Below are 21,612 nucleotides of genomic sequence, written 5' to 3' on the forward strand. Positions count from 1 at the left end.
ACATGGTATATATCGCAATAATAGGGAGCTTCCTTCCTTCTTATCCTTCCTTTATCTCCTCGTCTGAATGTTCGTTATCAATGGACAGTTCCACCTTTCTTTTGAACTTGGCCTCGTATCACAGACTGCACTCATTTTACCTCCTTTTTCAGTAGAAACTCGATAATAAGAACCGCCCCCTTCTTTATTTTTATTTTTTATTTTTTATTTTTTATTCTTTTTTTTCAAAGTTCGATAATCGAAGGATTTTCCTGCTCCTACTAGGATACCATCTTTTGGTTACCGTCACAGTTCGACAGTGCGAGAAAACATATAACGAGTAGGGGAGCTCCTTAGCGACCGACCTGCTCAGCGCTCTATTCAACGCACCTTGTAAGCACCAATAGAACCGGGGTCTATAGAAGGCCCAGCGTGGCGTTGGTACGGGTGAGGACAGGCTTGGGGCCCATAGGAGCAACGTTCTCAGAGAAGCATCACCTTTGCGGAAGTTACTCACCGTGTTTGGATAGCAGTTCGTAACACCTGCTCGAACTAGGTGTTGATAGGGAAACACCATTTTATTTTATAACTAAAGGTGAAGAGGTAGATCAACACAGGCTAGCAAGTCATCTATACTTACACAGTTTCTAATCATCTAGTACAACTAGCCATTAGTCCTTGGCCATATAGATGAAGTGAGCATCTACTATTTAGTGCCGCTAACACTAACTGGTATTGCATGATATGTCCGTTGAGATAGTAACTAACTATGGATTCAGTGCATCGCTTAATCAACACTAAGCGCAAGGCCAGCTGCTTCAAGAAGGGGTGGCAGTAAATCATGTCGGCCGTGGGCTTAGTATATATGATGTCAAGACCGCCCACAGTGAGCGAGCGGCCTAAAATGGCGTCAAAAGCAGCCATTTCTGGCCTCCCATTCACCGTCTCATCGTTATGTGTAGTAGAACTTAACTACAATATCTATAATAAGGAACTATTAGCTATTATATTAATATTCTAAGTTTAGAGGGTATATTTAGAAAAAGCTAAATATACTATAACGATTAAGATAGACTGTTATAATTTAGTATTCTTTATTACGATATATATTAATAAGATAAAATATTAAGATAGCTTCTTTATAGGAAAATATAAATCTTAGATATACTAATATAATTATAGGAATAGATAACTAGACTTTATTATAAAATTACCTAAATCGGAAAGATACGATACAATTATAATTATTATCAACCGACTTATAAAGTATATATATAGTTATAACCATAGAAAATATCGATACGAATTGTATAGCGAATATACTACTTCGCTATATCTTTACTAACTATAGAATATTTAATAAAATTACCTTAGATCGAGATAAGTTATTTATATCTAATATATAGTAATTATTTATAGACTAAATAGGTATTAAGTATAGACTCTTTATTATATATTACCTATAAATAAATAGATAAACCGAACGAGTTAATTAGATACTAGAGTAGTATCTAAGATACTATATAAATTACTAGTAGAATAACTAGATAAGACTATTACTAATTATATAGTTCGTATATAATAACGTAGTATACGTAACTACGAAAGAAATACTATTCTATATTAATTATAGATATAACTCTAAATTAATCGGAGAACCTTAGAATAAATATAATATAGTAGAATCGGTATAATTACTAGCTATAGGAGTTAAGTAACTCTAATTATAAATAATAAGAGATATCGAATTCCTTAATTTATATATAAAAATATATTATAATCAGCATTACTAAACTAGCCCTAACCTAAAAAAGGGAGAGAAGATCTATCTTTTATAATATAATATTAAGATAAAATAACTAAATAATAAACTTAATTATAAGAAACTAGGACTATTTATTATCAATAAAAAAAGGACTAATTAATTACTAACTAAAATTACCTAAAAATATAGAATAAATCTATTTAGTATTTTATATCTTATTACTTAAACCTATACTAAAAAATACCGAACTTATTACTAATATAGAAATCGAAGAAGAAACTAAGATTAAATATAAGATTGAAGTAATTATAAATAACTATTAATATAATAATTAATAATAACTTCTTATAAAATAAAAAAGGTACCTTATTTTAGAAAATATATATCTCGGTGTATATTTAACTAGTATACCTTTATAAATATCTAACAAGATCCATCTATATAAGGCCTAGCGTAGTATCAGTACAATTAAGGATAATGCAAAGCAAGTGAAAAGGATGTTTTCTGTGCAGAAAGCACGTTTCGAGCGAGCGAGGAGGGGTGTTGCAAAAGGAAAGAGGCCACTCAAGTGAGAGATAAACATGCGTGAATCGAATTCGCCTCGATTGAAGCCTAAAAAGAGCGGGTGTCTCTTTCCCCAAATCAACTTGGACGTAGCCTTAGATGCAGGCCTCAGTGAAGCTATGTACTCTCGGTTTTTCAAATCTTTGCACGCGTCCATATCATTTGTTAGCTGAGTGGTACCTCACTGTTCACAGGCTAAGGTGTCGAATGAAATCTGACCATTTAAACACCAAGGAATGTTCATGATGAGGCTTGTATGAGAAGGTGGCTTCAATAACTCGAAGGTTTGACTAGGCTATAGTGGTGGATAACGAGTCAAGTCTTTGGAAGAAATCGATCCTTTTCAACTTGGCGGGTTTAGCGAAAATCCTCTATATGGCCTTGAACAAGGCGAAATGTATCGATGGATAGTACCTTCAGTGTGAAGCAGAGACGAAATAAAGGCCAGCCGGTGGTAGACATATTTCTATCATTTCTTTCCACTCTCTATTTCCAGAAATATTGTTGCATGGTGCCACGCTACGTAGAGTATGTAGCCTCCCGCCAAATTCCCGGAAAAATCCATTTCATTACACCCAACAACCGAATAGCCCCAGAATTTAAAAACCAGAATCAAAGAAAACGCTTCAAACATGCTAGTAAATCGACACCCCCGGGTCCTGCGAGAAAGCCCGCAGCTTAGAGCAAAAGATATCAAGGGTGCGCTCCGCCACGTCTCGCGCGACGCCCTGTCCCGGCATGATAGTAATACGAGCCTGGCGACCCCAAGTCCTCGCCAGACAGACAGTCTCCGGCTCGTTCTCACCGGTATAAAAAGTCTTGGGGCCACGAGACACCCCGTCTAGTGTCATTTGCGATTCGATATCGCTTTTGATGTGATCGAACACAGAGAACGGCACCTCGTAATCCCACCCTGCGAGATCCCACATCTCCTCGACATCGACCGTTTCGTGCTGAATCGTTGCCATGTCCTGCTCTTGCAGTATATGGCAGAGCTTATCGGCGGGCCAACTTGCATCCAGTTGCACGCGCACGGGGAAGATTCCGATTAGCGGACCCACGGCGTTTTCGATGCCGGCCCCGCCTAGACGTCGCCCGTTCGATACCTGGAAGAAGATTGCATCGGACTGACCAGCCACGATGGCTAGGGTGACTGCCCATGCTGCCTTCAGCAAGGAGTCGAGAAAAAGCCCGGCCGGGGCGACAATGTCGTCGAGCGTCCTCTCAACTGTGAATTGCTCTGGGTTGGATTCCGGCGACACAGTCTTGGGTAAATCAATCATATTCGAGCCTCGTAGGAAGTCGTCCCAGTACTGCACCGACTGATCTCGGCCCTCGATGAACTGTCGAGAGCACAGAACATCTTGGAGTTGGAGGCGCGGGGCCACGTTGCCGGTCTCGTATGCCGACTTCCAGTCTTTCCAGTACAGCGCAAGGGAGTAGCCATCGTAGATGGCGTGACACATCCTCAGCGCGACTAGGGTGGTATCAGGCTGCTGGGCATCCTGGATTACCATGACCTTACCAAGAGGAGCCCCGTGCGGTGGCTTAACCTTGCCGTCGCTCGCCAGGATCTCCCTGATGCCTTCTTCGCCAGATGTGGAGTATTGCTCAATCTCCCAAACGAGAGACTTGACCACTATACCGGCCAAGTAGTCGTTGTTGTAGGGAACAAAAACCGTGCGCAGGATATCGTGCTGGCGGACGACCTGCATCCAGCTATCGATGACGCGGTCGAGATCCAACGAAGCATCAATCTGGAAGCGTGCATACAGACACTGGTTTGTTGTGAATGCGATGTTCTGACTGTCGTGTGCTGGGTACGCATCCTTGATGTCGTTCCGGGAGACTGGGTAGTGTTCACAGACACCAGAGAGATAGTCTTCGACATCGAACCCTTTCATTAGAGAGAAGGGTGGCCACTGTTTCTCGAGCGCCGCGTCTTTGGTCTCCTTAGAAGACGCCCAGTTGACAGCCATGTCACAAAGTCGCGGGCTCTGGTATACAGTAGCAAGGTTGAGATGTCGACCCTGGCGCCGTGCTGTGCTCACTAGCTTCATCGCTTGGACAGAGTCACCTCCCACGTGGAAGAAGTTGCTCTCGGCTTTGATGGCCTCAGCATTGACACGCAACAAGCCTACCCAGACCCCACGTAGCTCAAGTTCTGCGGCGGTCGTCGGCTCAGTCATGGGTTCGGCGGAGTGATAGGTTGCAACATCCTCTTGTGTCAGCGCAGAAGCGATTTGGCGAAGTAGTTTACGATCTGTTTTGGAGGATGACGTGGTAGGGATCCGCGAGACAGGCAAGTAGACGGACGGGATCATATACGGAGGCAGCGCTTTAGCCAACTCGGATGAAAGCTGGTTGGAATCGCTGATCCGGTGGCTGCTCGGAAGTAAAACCGGAGAAGACTTGTCTTCGTTCGCCTGCACCACGAAAGCAGTGAGCTGGTCGTTTTGCCCGTAGCGCACGACGTCCACAGCGACTTCTGCATCTGCCGTGGATGAGAGTTGCCGGAGGTGAGACTCCACCTCTCCCAGCTCGATGCGCTGTCCTCGCAGTTTGACCTGCATATCTCTTCGCCCCATATACACCACCGTGCCATCTGAATTGTACATCCCAAGGTCCCCAGACCGATAGAGACGACCTTTCCCACCTGGACGGAAAGATTCCAGCCAGGGCGCACCGGTCAAGAAGGACTCTTGTGTTTTCTCCGGATTATTGAGATATCCACGGGCCATGACAGGACCTTCGATCACAATCTCTCCCACTGCACCAACGGGCGCCAGTCGTTCAGGATCACCGGGATCAGTAATCCAGAAGACGCAACCTCTAGCTTTACCGACAGTAGCGATAGGCCGTTGCTCACTGATATCGATAGTAGAGCAGAATGCACACTCTCCAGGTCCATATCCGTTCATGACGACTGCCGAGCGATTCCATACCTCGACCACATCACGCGGAATAGCCTCTCCAACCAGGACCACCGTCTTGAGAGATGGCACGTCCTCGGGGGACATGGACTGGATAGCAGTCGGGGAAATAATGCCAACCTCAGCCTTAGCCTCGCGGGCAAATTCGCCAGGAGTGTTCATCCGCTGTTCATCAGACGGAACGCAGATACAGGCGCCCATTACCATGCTCATCAAGATTTCGTAGATACTGACATCAAATGACGGCGACGCGAATTGAAGCACTCGCGCACCCTCGACAATATTCATTCCCGAGGCGTGAGCAATTGCGGTACTTGACATACTGCGATGTTCGTGAACGATCCCTTTGGGCTCGCCAGTGCTTCCAGATGTAAAGATCAAAAATGCCGGACTGCGCGAGCTGACTCCAGTCAGAATCTGACCAGGGTGAGGCATCTGTGCCAGAGTGTCGTAGGTGACAACAACTTGGGTCACGTCCATGGGGAGCAGTCCCTGATGGTTTTCTGATAACAGCATGAGTTTGGCACCAGTCTGCTGAACGATTTTCATCAATCGTTGCGCTGGCTGTTTTTTATCAAGCGTGACACAAGCGTTGCCACTTTTCAAGACCGCGAGAATCGTCACAATTGTCAGAGATGACTTCTCGAAAAACAAAGGCACCACCACCTCGGGTCCAATCTCGAGGCTGCGTAGATACCCGGCCAACCGAGATGAGAGATCATTCAGCTCATGCGCAGTCAGAGATCGATCCCAGGCGTAGACGGCCTCAGCATTCGGGCTGGCGGTTAATTTCCCTTGGATGAGGTCGTGGATGCAACAATCGACCGGCGGCGGGACAGGGCTATTCCAGCTGCGTAGCAGTTCGATCTCGCGAGGGCTGATGACTTCGATGTCTCCCAGCTTTTCCTTTGCAAACATCTGGAGCAGGACATGTTCCAATTGCTCAAGAATGCGATCCATCTGTTCTGTAGCGAGAACCTGGTCGTTATATGCTAGCCGGACTGCAACACCCGCTCGATCTGGTAGGACGGTGCATTCGACAACAAGCGGGTAATTGCTGAAAGCGAGCAGAAACTCTTCACCATCGTCTGCACGAATCAAAGTCCGTTCTGCTTGTGTAGCTTGTGATTCCGGTGGCGGTTGAACGACGAGTAGAGACTGAAAGTTGCATGCCGCCGCTGGACCGGGCCCTATCTTTCTGATGCGTTGCAGACCGGTCTGCTCGAATGGCGCCATGCTAACGCTCTGCTCGTGGATGGATTGCAAGGCTTCCTGGGTACTGGCACCCCGATTCAGCTGCACCCGCAAAGGGACCGTGGCGATAGTCGGTCCGACAATTTGCTCGATGCCCGGAACAGGAGCATTTCGTCCGCTAACTGTGGCACCGAAGACCACATCGTTAGATCCAGTGTAGGCCGCACAGATAAGTGCCCAGGCTTGACGGATATATGTAGGAATCGTGAATTCTGTATTTTTCTCGCGAATCTGGGCGCCAAACAGGATATCACGTTGCTTGGACTTGTTGCTCCATGTGGATTTGAGGCCGGGAGGAACAGTCGGAAACACTGCAGTGTCCTCTTCAGCCAGACATTTCTGCCAGTATGGCACTTCTTCGGTTTCCTCGACCTCGGTCAGGTATTTGACAAACGAGTTGAAGCTGTTTGCGCATTTGATCTGGTGACTTTGCCCCCTGTACACGTGGTCGACTTGCTCCATGATCAGACGTGCCTGCCATCCGTCCAAGATGGAGTGATGAGCAATGAGAACAAAGGCGCGCTCTTTGTGGTTCGGACTGTTGATCATTCGCAGTCTTGTGAGAGGAGACCCGAGCCCGAACTCGATATCTTCGTCCAAAGAATTGCAATCCTCGACATTATCGCGACTGGCAAAATCCAGGTCGTGTCGTACGGACACTTGAACCAGCCCAGATGAGTTTGTTTCAACCAGTCTTGTCCGCATGGCTGGGTTCAGGTAAAACACCGTTGCCCACGCAGCAGTCAGTCGAGTCATGTCGGCCTTGGGGTGGACCTGCAATACTCCGCGAGTGACGTAGGCACCCTTGCCTCGCTTTTCTGAAAGGGCCATCAATCCTTCTTGCAGCGGGGTGCAGGGATAGATATCCTCGATCAGGTCCTGGGGGATACAGCAGCCAGCAGCTGCCTCGTCCATGGTCTCTCGCAGGCGGTCGTCTTGGATCAAAGAAAAGGGGCGAACGATCTTCTCAGCCGGTTCCGTCTTTTCATTCTTCATCACAGTGGCCATGACATGCAGAATGGGGTTTCCCATGATTTGAGGAACGGAAAGCGACAATCCCTGGGTACGTGCCGCACCACTCAGCTTCATGGCTGCAATTGAGTCGCCGCCGAGCTGGAAGAAATTGTCCTCTCGACGAATCTCTTTCGTTGGAATTCCGAGGTTTGTGGCCCACATCCCTCGGAGGGTTGTCTCCTGAGACGTCCACGAAATACCTTCATCACTTGATGTTGCAAGCTTGCCTCGCAGTTTTTCGTACATGCGACTCCCTTCATCCCGGAGTCGTCTGCGATCTGTTTTCCCCGATGGGGTTTGAGGGACTTGGAAGACAGGGAGGAACATGGTGGGGATCATGTAGGCGGGAAGTGTTTGAGAAAGGTGCGAGCGTAGCTCCTGTTCGACTTTCACGAAGCTGTCGTCAACAAGGCAGAAAAATGCATCCTGCTCGCGAGACCCGCTGCCGATCTCAAGGAAGGCCACTAGCTGCTGAGCATGATTCCCCAGGCTCGGGGTAACCACATCGACGATGCATTTGATATCAGGCAGAATGTGGCTGATCTGGGACTCGACGCCTTCCAGCTCGATTCGCTGCCCACGCAGCTTGACTTGCGTGTCTTTGCGGCCGACGAACAACACTTCTCCGTTTTCAAGACGTTGAACCAAGTCACCTGTTCTGTATAGCCGGCCCCGGCGACCTGGTATACCTGCATTCGAGCAGCCGGCTGTGAGCCATGTCGGGTCTTCAACAAATGCTGCGGCTGTTTTTTCCGCATCACCCAAGTATCCCTTTCCCACGATCGGGCCTTCGATGAGGAGTTCTCCTACTTCGCCAGCAGGAAGGAGATGTTCCGAGTCATTTGAGTCCACCACCCACGGCAAACACCCTTGGCCCAGACCGATGGGGATATTGTGACCTTCGTGGGTTGGCGAGACCACATTGACCAAACTGCACACAGCGCACTCTGCAGGGCCATATGCGTTCAACAGCCGCACGTAGGGGCTCCACCGCTCAACCAGATTTCGCGTGCAGGCCTCGCCTGCGAGAACCAAGGTCTGTAATGATGGCACCTTGGATGATTGGATTAGTTGCGATGTGGTGGGTGTCATTGCGGCCCAATTGATCTTCATCTCCTCCATGACGGCCGTCAGCCTTTGGTTGCGGTCTGCGTCACTCGGGATACAGATGCATCCGCCCTGAATGAGCGTAGCGAGGATTTCGTGAACAGCCGAGTCGAAACTATATGAGGCGAAGTGGAGAGATCGCGACTGGTCATTGAGTCGGTATGGGATTGCATGGTGTCGCACTCCCGAGGCGAAATTTGAATGGGATACCGCCACGGCTTTGGGTTTGCCTGTGCTGCCGGATGTAAAGACGATATATAATGTGGATGACGGTGCAATAGGTGCTGATGCGGATTGTTCTTGAGGTGATGTCGGAGCAATATCTTCGTGGACGGGCACCACTTCGACGCCCAGTTCATATGCCACCAAGGTTTCCTCCAAGGTCAGAACCATTTTGGCCGACACTTGTTCCGCCATTTGTTGTAGGCGACCCGTCGGCAAAGCCATATCTAACGCGACAAAAGTGGCGCCCGCCTTCATGGTGGCTAGCATGGTAACAGGGACCCAACGACTGCGGTCAAAAGCCAGGAGAACCACATCGCCTGGTCGTAGCTGGTGGGTGACCAGCAGTTTCTGGGCGAGCAGAGAGGCATAGTAATCAAGCTGACGATACGACCATTGTCCGTCCCAGGCATGTACTGCGGGTGCATCGGGGTTGGCCTCGGCGCGATCGTGAATGAGGTCGTGAACACAGCTGTTGACCGCTTCTGGCACCGTGGCGTTCCAGCGCCAGACAAGCTCAAGATCATTTGTCTTCTCTTCCGGGGGGGTGGAGGCGGTGCTTGGCTCTGCCTTGTATTCGGGGAGTTTAAGGACGCCTGTTGAACGGACGGTCAGAGCAGCCATTGCGGGGTGAGGTTGGGCGAAGCCTTAAGACGATCCCAAAGAACGCAATTCAACTCCAGTGCTTCTTGTTCTGGCAAGAATAGAAGGGAAAACTGCTCAAGAAAGGTAAAATGAAAAACAAGGCTCTCGGAGTCAGATCGCTTGGGAACTGTGGAGCTGATCGTGTCAGCCCTCTTATACATTCCTTGCCATAGTTGGAGTATAAGACGAGTGATCATCGCATGCTCAAGACAAGGCGCGGGTCAATCAAGGGATGAGAACCCAGATCCAATAGAGTGGATCCATTGGCAGCTGAAAGCAATACATATGGTACACAGCAATACATGCAAGGCACTTGTAATGGAGCTCGCGTCGATCGCTGGCGGGCCGATGATCCGCGTTGGGACAATAGTCAGTGGGCCACGGGGCATCCACACAGGATTCAGCCCGAGGAACAGCGCACAGGAGCTGCAGATCTCCATTTCTGCTAATGAACGGGCGTTGTTCACATTCGCCTTAAATATGCGAAACCCGAGCACCGACTTGTATAGGTCAAGCTCCTTTTTGCCCACGCCATCTCTCCACTTGATTGTCCGCAAACCCCTCCAAAGCCCCGGCACATTTGGAAACCACATCATGCGCCTTTTCGCTTTCCTTGTCTCCTGCCTGTGGCTCGTAGGCTGCGAGGCTTCGAGCAGCACCAACAACCAGCAGGTCCTACAGAATCTCATCGAACGCTCGGCGCATACCGTGGCCATCGGCCAAAACATGGTGCGATTCTCTTATCTCTGCGACACGCACCGCGTCAAGGAGATGGACCAGGTCTTCACGCCGAACTGTTTCATCAACCTTCCTGACAAGGGATTTCAAAACCTTCACGGCGTGGACCAGTTCATCAAAAACTTCCCCAAATACGCCAATTACAACTTCCAGCACGTCACGTCGCCTCCAGTTGTCGATCTCGATGATTCGATGACTACCGCTCACGCCACGACCCTGGTGATAGCCACCGTCTTTGACAGCTTCAACACTAGTAAGGCCCGGCCAGAGGAGGTGGAATATGGCAGGTATGTGATCTATCACCTTACGAATTGTGAGCCACGAGTTGACTCGAGTGTGATTTTAGTTATATCACCGACCACGTCTTGACCAAGGCTGGCTGGAGAATCCAGAACATGACGGTGTCGACCTTTGGAGAATGGGACAGCTAAACTAGTGTTGGTCGAAGATTGGTTCTCGGGATTCCAAAAGCGATTTGGTTATAGAATATATTGAGAACTGGGAGATTTAAATACATTGCACCATTGAATTGGATTTTGCTGTGCAGGAGATCTTCACTGAAGAATCTTCTTCGAGTTTATCGCTTCCCTTTTCGAGACAGCGTGGTGCTTTTGTGGATCTGTGTCAAGAAATGGATCATGTCGCTAGCCTTCATGATGGAGTCCCATCCACTCATTTGTATTTGTATTTCTTTGACTGTTTGTAAAAGGCGAGTTGCTTGAGAAAGAAACACCAACATAATAACTTGAATGATTTTTGACTTCCCCGCCAAAATGCATTGTTTTACTTTCGAAATGTGTTCTGTTGCTGATCCTCATGGGTCAAGCAAATCCATTGTACGGATAGAACATTAGGACTTGAGACGCGGTTCCAACAGTAATCCGGCAGATCCAGCTTCTCAGTATCGACGATTTTACCAATTAATTTTTATGTCATGGGAATTGAATTTTGTAGCACCTCTTGACCTACACCCCATGGAGTGAAATGATAGTCCAAAGCAAAATACGAATCCACTGTGCTAGCGGGCCGCTATGTATGTAGGTTCACTTACCTTGGACGCAGCCACATGCACCGTACAGCCATCGAGAAGCATGACTGGGGGATGCGCCCCGCTGGAATTGTGGTAGGATCCACTGATCGTCCATATTGCCCGTCCTTCAGCTAACCCCATCTTGGGGGTATGTAAGGATCGGTACATATTTCGAGGGATTGACATCTCCATGACACCCGACGAACAGTTCCTCATGCATACCTATTTCCCCGAAAGCTAAGATATTATCCTGTAAGAAATGTTGAAACTGCCATTTGGATTTCTTTGTAAATTTCATTGAGAATATTTTTCTGAGAAATCTTCCTTTAATGTTCTACTCGCAAGTCCTTTGAAACGTGTTGTAACCCCGACTTGTTGTCCGAGGTGATTTCCACGGGGATTGTAGATCGTGCCTAGCAAGACTAAAGACACAGACCTGGTGCGTCTCGATTTGTATTCTGTTCTGTGTCCTATGCTTACATGCTTACGAGACAGACCACGTAACCCTAACATCCAACAGGAACCGAAACGAATTTCATCCATGAGAAATTACAAGAAAGCCCGGTAACATGGCGTGATGGTAAATCCCGCCGAGCCGTAGTGCCAACATGATGCGATCTACACTTCTCGGTACAGCAGACCCACATGTTGCCGCGGGTGGATCCGGGAATAATTCCAAGGTTCCAAGGTCCTGATCCAGAGCTTCCAAGCACTCTTTGCCATTAATCCAACTACATTGCCCGGAAGGATTCTACCAGGCGCGGCCCGCCCCTATACTGTACACAATACACTTGCCGCTAAGGTACTCTACTGCCCTTGGAAATATGCGCCATAAACCCCACAATGGCTGATCCGTGGATATCCTGTTTAGGAATAAGATATGTATGTATCTATTGGGCGTTGGTGAACTAACTATATTAAAGACCGTTGGCTTGCAGAGTGATTCGGGCGTACACTTTACTACCATTTCTCGAGTCCACCTCGAGAACATGTGGAGTGGCTAGTGAACTCCGAAAAAAAAAAAGGACCACAATCTCGATCAGGTCTTGCATAGCTGAACCTTATTAGCGCCTCTTGGTTGGCATCTGGCACAAAGGTGGCGCTACCTACATAGAGCTGAGAGACGGGGTGGAGCACGACTACTGATGCAGTCGACGTATCATAAACCATTGTGCCAGGCCCACATCCAATAGCTGGAGAGCCACGCCGCATGTGTGCAGTACTGAATCTGCATGTTCCGGGGTGGGGGGGAAGCTACTAGGCCAATGATTCTGATGATATCTGCCGATGCTCTTGCCTCATGAAGATCAATGTCAGGATCGGGCGAGAAAAACAATAAAAATCAAAATGAAATAAACACTCCCCTTGCCTATTGTATTTCATTTCAGCCAGCCCCGCGCCCCATCAGTGCCCCTGTGCATGTCCATGTCCCCCATGGAACTGGGCGATTGGTGCAGACCCACCTGGTATTATGTGACGTTCTCCATACAAGTCCACACTGCTGTTGGATCCAATGGTTGTGAGAATGCTGAGGCATGAGGGGAAACAAAAGAAAAATGAGAGCTGAAGCCACTTGCTATAATAATTATTGAAAATGAAAACAAAATTGGATCAAGTCGTGGTACAACGAGGGGGAAAAAAAAAAAAACAAAACAAAACAAAACAAAACAAAAAGAAAAAGAAAAAGAAAAAGAAAAAGAAAGGAAAATATGCCCCTCTATTGTACAGTACGTGCATCATTTTCTGACACGATCTTCACCAACACCTCAACGTGAGTGAGCTTACAAGGCTAAGTAGAATTGAACACTGGATGTGCAGCCTGTCATAAAGCTGCCAATTGAGCCTTGTCTTTTACACTTACTTTTCCCCTGATCCCTCCCCCGCCAATCCGCTTCATGGGATCGGACGATAAGCCCTGACAGCTCCCCCCTCTCCTTGCCTTAAACCCGATCAACACAGGCATCTGAAGATGCCCGGCGTTCTCCGGTCTTCCATAGATGTCGACGATGGACCTGGCAGCCCCGCGGTAGATATCAAGACACGCGATGCCTCCGAGTCCAAATTCAAAAATGGAGCGCACGCAATCGCACAGCCTGCGCGTCGGGTCCATCCCACCAAGTTCGTGAAGCAAGAGATCTCGTTTCGAGACTTGTGGGCACGGCATATAGTACAGCGCGGCATTCTAAGTGAAATCAAGGGCAAAGGCCTACAACTCGGAGGTATTGATTGGCACCTTCCCGGAAACACGCCCACGTCGAGTCGATATCCTACGCTTCCTTATCTCCCACGACCGTCGCACACCCTCCGTTCTATGTGTCGAGACCGCGCGAATGGCAATGGCACGGCGCCGATTCGGTTATGTATTATTGGGGCTGGGATCTCGGGACTATATTTGGCTATGCTCCTGGAAGAGCTGGGACTGCCCGAGGTCACGTATGAAATTCTGGAATCGAGCGACAGAGTCGGTGGTCGAGTATTTACACATCGATTTGGGCCCGGGGCCAGTGATTACTATGATATTGGTGCAATGCGGTTTCCAAAGGTTCGTTTAGTATAATTTCGGGCGACTGTTTGGAGATGATTCTGACATTGTTATCCAGATCCCTTTATCAAAAAGAACAACACAATTATTCAGGCAATGTGGCGTGGAGCTACGACCATATGTATATGAAGGAGAGAATTGTCCGCAGGTGTTCAACACCTTTGTACATCTTCCCAAAGGCCCGAACGCAGCGGACCATGATCCATTTCAATTGAGCATTTCCAGTGGCGGTCTTGTCCCAGACGAGTCAGTATCTAAACCTGCGTCTCTAACGGACCATGCCACTAAGAGTTGTTGTGTCAACAGGACAATCATCGAAGGAGCAGAGCGAATTCTTGAGCGAGCATTTGAACCATTCATCAGCCGACTTGTGACGGACTTTTATGACGGACTTGAGTATCTGATGAAATTCGATCATCTTAGCACGGGAGAATATTTACGGCGAGAGTTGTACGAAGTCAGCTCCAACCAACACTGAACTCCTGTTGAGCTGACGAGTCTCATATAGGGGCTTTGATTTCTATTCGGTTTGGTACATGGAGACAATGAGCAGGTGAGTCAATCCACGTCCGAGATCTTGACAATCGCTCACTCGATTGGCAGTGCATCTGGAAATTTCAACCAGTCATTCACAGAGGCCATCTTGGACGCCGTGGATTTCAGCTACCCAACTGGGCCGGGCGGCTCTATTGAATGGTACTCGGTGGCGGGCGGGACATCAGAAGTGATTAAAAGCATGGAGAGCAGGATCTCTCCTCAGCCTGTTCTTGGGGCGCGCGTCAAGTCGATTTCCTACGCCAAACACACCACATATCCTATGGCTGTGCAGGTGGATGGCGAGTCCAGTCCCAGGGAATACTCGGCCGTCTTCAACACAGCCAGTCTCGCGTGTATGCGCCGCATGGACCTGACCAGGGCGAAACTCCGGCCGGATCAGCGAGCCGCCGTGCAAAGCGTCCACTACGATGCCTCGACCAAAGTCGCAGTCCGATTCCGAACACCTTGGTGGAGAATATTCTGCAAGATCAACGGGGGACAAGCATCGACCGATCTCCCCATCCGCACTTGCGTCTACCCCAATCTAACCAGCGCAGACACTGAGCCGGCCGTGCTGCTATGCTCATATACCTGGGCACAGGATGCCCAGCAAATGGCATCGCTGGTGAACCAAGACTCCAAGCAATCAAGAGCAGAGTTAGAGCAGCTCCTCGTCCACAATCTGGCTCTCCTCCACCAGGAATACCCCGACGATTCCGGAACACCATTTGGCTACGACCGAATGCGCTCGATCATCCAGCAAGAATACGATTGTCACCACGGCTATGACTGGTATAATAACCCCGGGACCTCGGGCGCATTCGCGTTCTTCGGGCCAGGCGAGTTCCATAATTTCTATCCCGCGCTCGTACGGCCTGCATCAGACGGCCATCTGTTCCTGGTCGGCGAGGCGTGCAGTGCAAACCACGCGTGGGTGTCTGGAGCCCTCAAAAGCGCCTATCGAGCGCTGAACCAACTCCTGCACAAACTCACGCTGCACGGCCAAGTTCCTCCCGATACGCTGCAGCGACTGCGGGATCGCTGGGGTGAGCTCGAAGAAATCTCGCCCGAAGTGCTGGAATGGCAGGCCCTGTTGGCCGAGCACCTGGATTGATCGCGATGATTCGCGCATGGTCTTTTCTTCGGGGGGGGGGGGGGGGGGGGTTGTTTCGGGTGCAAAAGTGATGGCAGTAAGAATCCTCCCGTCTCATCGGGCCCCGCGGGTCCCGAGGGTGCCGATCGGACTCGAATTTAGTTCTGTCACAACTTCACAAGTTTCTTCACATTCCTGACACATTAGAACATTGTCTCCCCTTTTTTGTAGTTTTTCCCTTCCTTGGCTCCGCGGTATTATTTTATTTTAAACCCCTCGTGTGCCAGACCTGCTTGGCTGTGAGTAACGTCAGTCAGCCTGGCTTGCACTTTCTCTGACTACCGCTGTTATGGGGTTCTTGAGTTGCTTCAGGCCCAACGATGAGCAGCACAAACCAACGCGACCGAAGCTCGTGGAGCTAAGATCGGCGAAATGGTTTATTATGTTTGTGGTCTCATTTGCGGCCTGCACGGTATGAATCCGAGAGCTGAAAATCAGATCTCAACTCGGTAATCAAACTAACTTTATGGCCACAGGATGTTTTCATGTATGGCCTGATCGTACCTGTCACGCCCACGGCTTTGCAGAAGAGGGTCGGACTGCCCAAAGACCATGTACAAACATGGACTTCTATTCTCTTGGCCTTGTACTCGGCCGCGTTGCTGGCCTGCTCGCCCATCGTCGGGTACATCGCTGACCGGTCGGAGTCCCGGCGCTGGCCTCTCTTGATGGGGTTGGTTGCGCTGGGTGCTGCAACTGCCTTGCTGTGCGTTGGAACCCACATTGCCTTGTGGATCGTCGGTCGCTTAGCTCAAGGCGCCGCTGCGGCGGTGGTTTGGACAGTTGGTGTGGCTCTGATGGTCGACACGGTAGGCAAAGATGGCCTCGGCCAGGCCATTGGGTATGTCTCCATGTCGCTTAGTGTCGGCACGTTAGCTGGGCCGCTTCTCGGGGGTGTCTTGTATGAAGATGGCGGGTATTATGCGGTTTTCGGTCTCGCCTTTGGGTTGATTGGGCTTGATATCTTCTTCCGGCTTGTGTTGATTGAGAAGAAACATGCCCTTCCCTGGCTAGCACCGGAGATGAAACCACTTGCCGTGGACCAATCGTCAAGGGAAAGGACAGACACCCGTAACACCGCTACTTCTGCGCCTGACACCCACACTGGCTATGAGAGCCAGCTTCCACCCTCTCCGACCCATTCACCAAATGTATTCGGCAGCGTCCTGGTGCTACTCAGCTCGCCTCGCCTCGTGGTTTCTCTGTGGGGGTACTTCGTCGTATCCCTAGTCTTGACTTCTTTCGACAGCGTGCTCCCTCTCTTCGTGCAGGAGACCTTTGGATGGCAGCAGACCGGCCAGGGTCTGGTCTTTATCCCACTCATGGTGCCGCACATATTTGACCCAGTCACCGGGTTCATTATTGACCGGTTTCCACGGTCCCCTCGCTATCTTACCGCCGGGGCCTTCCTCTGCGCTGTTCCTGTCGCAGTCCTCCTCCGACTCGTCACCGGTAACTCAACACATCACAAAATCCTGCTGTGTGTGCTGCTTGCTCTCCTCGGCTTGTGCTTCGCCGTTGCCATGCCGCCTCTGGTGGCCGAGGTTTTCCACGCCGTCAAAGAAAAAGAACATTGCTCGCCTGATATCTTCGGTCGCGGCGGAGCCATGGCTCTCGCTTTTGGCCTGTCAAACATGGGATTTGCGGCGGGTAGCCTGATTGGCCCGTTCTTTGCAGGTTTTATTCGCCAGCAGGCTGGTTGGGGGACTATGGGGTGGGCCATGGGCTTGATTTCGGGGGTATCTGCGCTTCCGACCATTTTGTTTCTGGGAGGGTGGATTCTGAAAAAGCCAGCGCCAGAGGCTTCAACTGACGACACTCAGACTGGAGATTGAGGTATCTTTGCATCGACTGCGGATAGAACTTCCAGCGTGGGTCGTTGTTTGTATATAATGGTGTCTCTTCTCATCTCCGAAATAGATCTCAGCTCATGAATAATGAAGGTTCACAAAAGCTTTATTCGTCTCACCCTGGAAATATCCAAAGACTTTCAAGGGCCATTGTAAGTCCATACTACCGATCGGGCAGACGGTCCATGATCAACAATGACAAAGTGACGTTCCCTTCGGCATGCCGAACCGCACGAGAGTTCGCCCCCACGCTGGTAAATATCCATCGCCATCGGGGGTGAGCTGCTGAGACGGAGATCATGGAGTTGTGGGCTAAGACCCACAGGTTCGAACACGAAGTATGGAGTCTCGCAGGTATGGGGTAAGGCTCAGGAGATGATGCAGATCGTTGCATTGAACAGCAATCAATAGTCACTGCCTGGCGCCAACTAGCGTTGGGGCGGGGCGGCTTCAACCCCTCCTTCTCTTCGCCAGACACTTGCCTCCGTCAACTTGTCAACCACCATGGCTTCCACCTCGCTGTCGGACCCCCTCGAGTATCAGAAGATCTTCCACTGGGCGCAGACCCAGAAGGATGGGACTGTTCCCTCCTTCAACACCAGGCGGAATGATCCATACGAGGTACACTTCCTGCTTATCTCTGGTTGCGCTGTTGCTTACTGTTTCTTGTAGTACCAACCGGGCTTTGGAAATGCGTAGGTGTTGACCGGACTCTCTTGCTATTCAATCAGCTAATGGAGGATCTCTGGGTTAGCTTCGTCTCCGAGGCAGTCCCAGGCACCATCCCCCAGGGCCAAAACAGCCCCCGCAAGGTTCGGTTCGGCTTGTACGCCGAGCAGATCACGGCCTCGGCGTTTGTGGCCCCTCGACACTGCAACAAGCGGACTTGGCTATACCGAGTTCGGCCCGCTGTCGCTCACCAGGGCTTCGTATGTAACACAGATATCGGTCGGCGCATAGATATGCTGACGTTGATTGCGCAGACAGAACTACCGGATAACAAAGATACCGAGTCGAACTTCCTGCCCCTGAACCCGCGCATCCATGTCTCGCCGACGCAGCTGGCATGGCATCCGCTCAACATCCCCAGCGAGGAAGTCGACTTCGTGGCCGGTCTGAAGACCCTTGCTGGATCGGGCGATCCCACGCTGCGCGAGGGCCTGGCGACCCATGTTTACGTCGCCAATGCCAGCATGAAGCAAAAGGCCTTTGTCAATTCCGACGGAGAGTTCTTGATCATGCCGCAGCAGGGTGCCCTGGATATCCAGACTGAATTCGGTCGGCTGTTCGTCCAGCCCGGCGAGATCGTTGTCATCCAGCGCGGTCTTCGCTTCCGCGTTGAACTGCCCGACGGTCCGTCCCGAGGATACATGCTTGAGGTCTGGGGAAGTTCTTTCGAACTCCCGGATCTGGGGCCGCTGGGTGCCAATGGTCTGGCTAATGCGCGGGACTTTTTGACTCCTGTTGCTCATTACGAGATCGACCCGAGTCCGTGGGAGATTGTCTACAAGCTTGGGGGCAAATTCTTCAAGAGCACGCAGAACCACAGCCCATTCGATGTTGTGGCCTGGCATGGGAACTACGTATGCTCCTTTCTTTTCTTGTCCCTGCCTTCGCTTCCTAACTTCTGTTCAGATCCCCTACAAATACGATCTCACCAAGTTTGTCAACGTCGGCTCCATCTCCGTCGACCATATCGATCCCTCGATCTTCTGTGTGCTGACGGCCAAATCTCGTGATCCTGCGGCGCCCCTGGCCGACTTCCTCATCTTCTCCCCGAGATGGGATGTTGCATCTCGTATGACTTAGTCTCTTCTTTGATGCATTGATACTGAGCAACGCTGACAACAACCCAGACACCTATCGCCCACCGTACTACCACCGTAACGCCGCATCCGAACTGATGGGCCTGATCTACGGCGAGTACGGCGGACGTTCCGATGCCTTCAAACCAGGCAGTGTGTCCTTTGAATGCGGAAGTATGTGATTAATCTTTGACTTCTTGTATCTCTGATTTGGCAGATACTAATTTTACGCCCCAGTGGTCCCGCACGGCGTCGCCTACGAGGAATTCAAGGCCGCGTCCGAGAACCCGCCCCCTGCAGCGCAAATCTCGCACGGATCCATTGCGTTCATGTTCGAGTCTAGCCGCCCGTTCACCATCACTGACTTTGCGTGGAACAGCGAACATAAGCACGAGCATGAGCCCAAGATGTGGGATAACCTCGTCGACCACTTCTCCGAGCATGCCAAGGAGGTCGAGGAGATTCTGGCGAAGAAGGCCAAGGGTCTTGCCATTCGATAAGCTGTACACACATCTAGCGTGGATATATTGGTAGATAGAACGGGTTATGCACTTGATTTGGATGTACTGAACATGATTCCTTGATCTTTCCATACTGACTTCTAGCATATTTTAAACCCTCGTTGCAGCTATACTCAAAGATCATGCTTATTCTACAGATAAGGACTGTATATATGCCCATCCATAACTACCTTGGGCTAAGGACTCGTCACTCACGCCCCATAGGATCATCGGCCCCATGGCTGACTGTATTTTACCCTGGAGTTCGGCCCTTTCTCCTGTAGGTTTCCCGGGATTCCGTAGATCCAAACATGCCAGGCTAATGAAACGAAGAAAGGATGGAAGGCAAAGAGCGAAAAATATTAAACAGGTAAGATCCTCTTTCTGCCACCAAGCTGATTGACCACCAGCGTGTCTGTTGATGTCGGCCTTCGGGGCTTCGGAATCCGCGAGCGGCCCCAGACTGCCCGACCACCGACATTTTCCCGCCTGCTATTGATATAACCGCGAGAATTGTGTTTACACGCAGCCCCCGTTGGAACCACCAGGGTCTTATTACAGGTTGGCACCCCTATCCTCAATGTAGAGTGATCTTCGGTTTTCGGACGTGTCAAATGCCACGCTAATTTGTCTACTTATGGGCTCGGTGTTTGTGTCGGACCCTGGATAGAGTCTTTAAGTATATAGGGTTAGGGACAGTACCTGACAATAAGCTCTTATTATTGTACCACCTTGTTCGTGCCTCTGCACTCTATACGCTTTAATCTATACTCTATACATATAACCATCTCTTGTTGAACACACCTCAGGCTCTCTCCAACAATGGGTGGACCCTACGCTTCTCAAACCGCCCAAGTCGGCGGCCTACCCACCATCCCCGTCGACGTGCCCGTATGCTCCGTCTTCCTGGTCCTATTCCTCGTCGCCGCCATCGCACACATGACCCTGTTCCAGCGCAACCTCAAACGGAACCACAAGTTTATCCCCTCAGCTGCAACCTTCGGCTTGTGCATGTCGCGGCTCATCGCCAACGCCATTCGCATCGCCTGGGCCTGTCACCCGACCAACGTGCGCCTCGCCATCGCTGCACAAATCTTTGTCGCCGCCGGCGTCGTCATACTGTTTATCCTGAACCTGTTGTATGCACAACGCATACTGCGCGCTGCGTTTCCGCGCCTGGGCTGGTCGCAGCCCGTGTCCCTTGCCTTCAAGGCTCTCTACTTCGTTGTCGTCTTGTCTATCATCATGGTCATCACTGTTACCATCCAGTCGGTCTATACTCTCAACAGCAATACCCACCGCATCGACCGCGCTGTCCAGCTATACGGCTCGACGTATTTCGCCATCGTCTCGTTCCTCCCGTTGCCCATTGTCCTCGGTGTTCTACTCTTCTCGCATGGAAAGAAACCAGTCGATCCCTTTGGTACGGGGTCGTGGTATGCAAAAGCGTCCATTATCATTGTCGTCGCCGTGCTGCTGTGTCTCGGTGCCTCGTTTCGCGCTGGCACGAGCTGGATGACGCCGCGACCACTCTCCAACCCGGCTTGGTACCACCACAAGGCCTGTTTCTATGTTTTTGACTTTGGGATTGATCTTTCTGTCGCGGCTATCTTCTTTGTGGCTCGTGTTGATCGCCTGTTCTATATTCCTGATGGGAGCTCCAAGGTGCACCATTATGGCGGTGTGATTAGTACGATCAGTGAGGACAAGGGTGCTTGTGGTGCTACTCCGAGTCCGAAGAGCAGTGAGATTCGGGCTGGTCGTGATCTTGAGGGTGGCGATGTCCCTCGGGGCTCTCTTTCTGTATTATAGAGGAGCGGTGGTTGTGGTTGTTTCACGAGTGCATGAGCTTGATATCTGGCTTTCATTGTGGCGCATAGGTATATAAATTAATACATAAAACTTTTAAAAAGTTGTTTGTGCTGAACTGGTAGTGGAAGAGAGATTCAGTCAAGGCGATCAGGTTAGGGCTAT

General features: G+C 50.2%; 6 protein-coding genes across 6 annotated transcripts; 5 read left to right on the forward strand and 1 right to left on the reverse strand.

Moving 5' to 3' along the window:
- Positions 1–2,943: 2,943 nt before the first annotated feature.
- Positions 2,944–9,462, reverse strand: NUU61_004536 (non-ribosomal peptide synthetase; the record flags this gene model as incomplete). Its single annotated transcript, XM_056655118.1, has 1 exon — positions 2,944–9,462. One exon carries the CDS (start codon positions 9,460–9,462, stop codon positions 2,944–2,946), a length of 6,519 nt encoding a protein of 2,172 aa, XP_056513145.1.
- A 615-nt stretch (positions 9,463–10,077) lies between these two features.
- Positions 10,078–10,652, forward strand: NUU61_004537 (nuclear transport factor 2 family protein; the record flags this gene model as incomplete). The annotated part of the gene is made up of 2 exons (XM_056655119.1): positions 10,078–10,508; positions 10,568–10,652. The coding sequence occupies 2 exons, from the start codon at positions 10,078–10,080 to the stop codon at positions 10,650–10,652; spliced, it is 516 nt and encodes a 171-aa protein (XP_056513146.1).
- Positions 10,653–13,220: 2,568 nt separating this feature from the next.
- Positions 13,221–15,444, forward strand: NUU61_004538 (flavin monoamine oxidase family protein; the record flags this gene model as incomplete). The annotated part of the gene is made up of 3 exons (XM_056655120.1): positions 13,221–13,793; positions 14,083–14,243; positions 14,352–15,444. The coding sequence occupies 3 exons, from the start codon at positions 13,221–13,223 to the stop codon at positions 15,442–15,444; spliced, it is 1,827 nt and encodes a 608-aa protein (XP_056513147.1).
- A 328-nt stretch (positions 15,445–15,772) lies between these two features.
- On the forward strand, positions 15,773–17,318 carry NUU61_004539 (MFS transporter; the record flags this gene model as incomplete). The annotated part of the gene is made up of 2 exons (XM_056655121.1): positions 15,773–15,895; positions 15,960–17,318. The coding sequence occupies 2 exons, from the start codon at positions 15,773–15,775 to the stop codon at positions 17,316–17,318; spliced, it is 1,482 nt and encodes a 493-aa protein (XP_056513148.1).
- A 519-nt stretch (positions 17,319–17,837) lies between these two features.
- NUU61_004540 (putative homogentisate 1,2-dioxygenase) lies at positions 17,838–19,638 on the forward strand (the record flags this gene model as incomplete). Its single annotated transcript, XM_056655122.1, has 7 exons — positions 17,838–17,954; positions 18,006–18,028; positions 18,088–18,262; positions 18,317–18,916; positions 18,969–19,131; positions 19,190–19,312; positions 19,376–19,638. 7 exons carry the CDS (start codon positions 17,838–17,840, stop codon positions 19,636–19,638), a joined length of 1,464 nt encoding a protein of 487 aa, XP_056513149.1.
- An 822-nt stretch (positions 19,639–20,460) lies between these two features.
- On the forward strand, positions 20,461–21,450 carry NUU61_004541 (uncharacterized protein; the record flags this gene model as incomplete). Its single annotated transcript, XM_056655123.1, has 1 exon — positions 20,461–21,450. The coding sequence occupies one exon, from the start codon at positions 20,461–20,463 to the stop codon at positions 21,448–21,450; it is 990 nt and encodes a 329-aa protein (XP_056513150.1).
- Between the last annotated feature and the right edge of the window lie 162 nt (positions 21,451–21,612).

This window comes from Penicillium alfredii (assembly GCF_028826965.1).
Source record: "Penicillium alfredii strain IBT 34128 chromosome Unknown utg000005l_segment0_segment0, whole genome shotgun sequence".
In the NCBI taxonomy this organism is placed as follows: Eukaryota; Fungi; Ascomycota; class Eurotiomycetes; order Eurotiales; family Aspergillaceae; genus Penicillium; species Penicillium alfredii.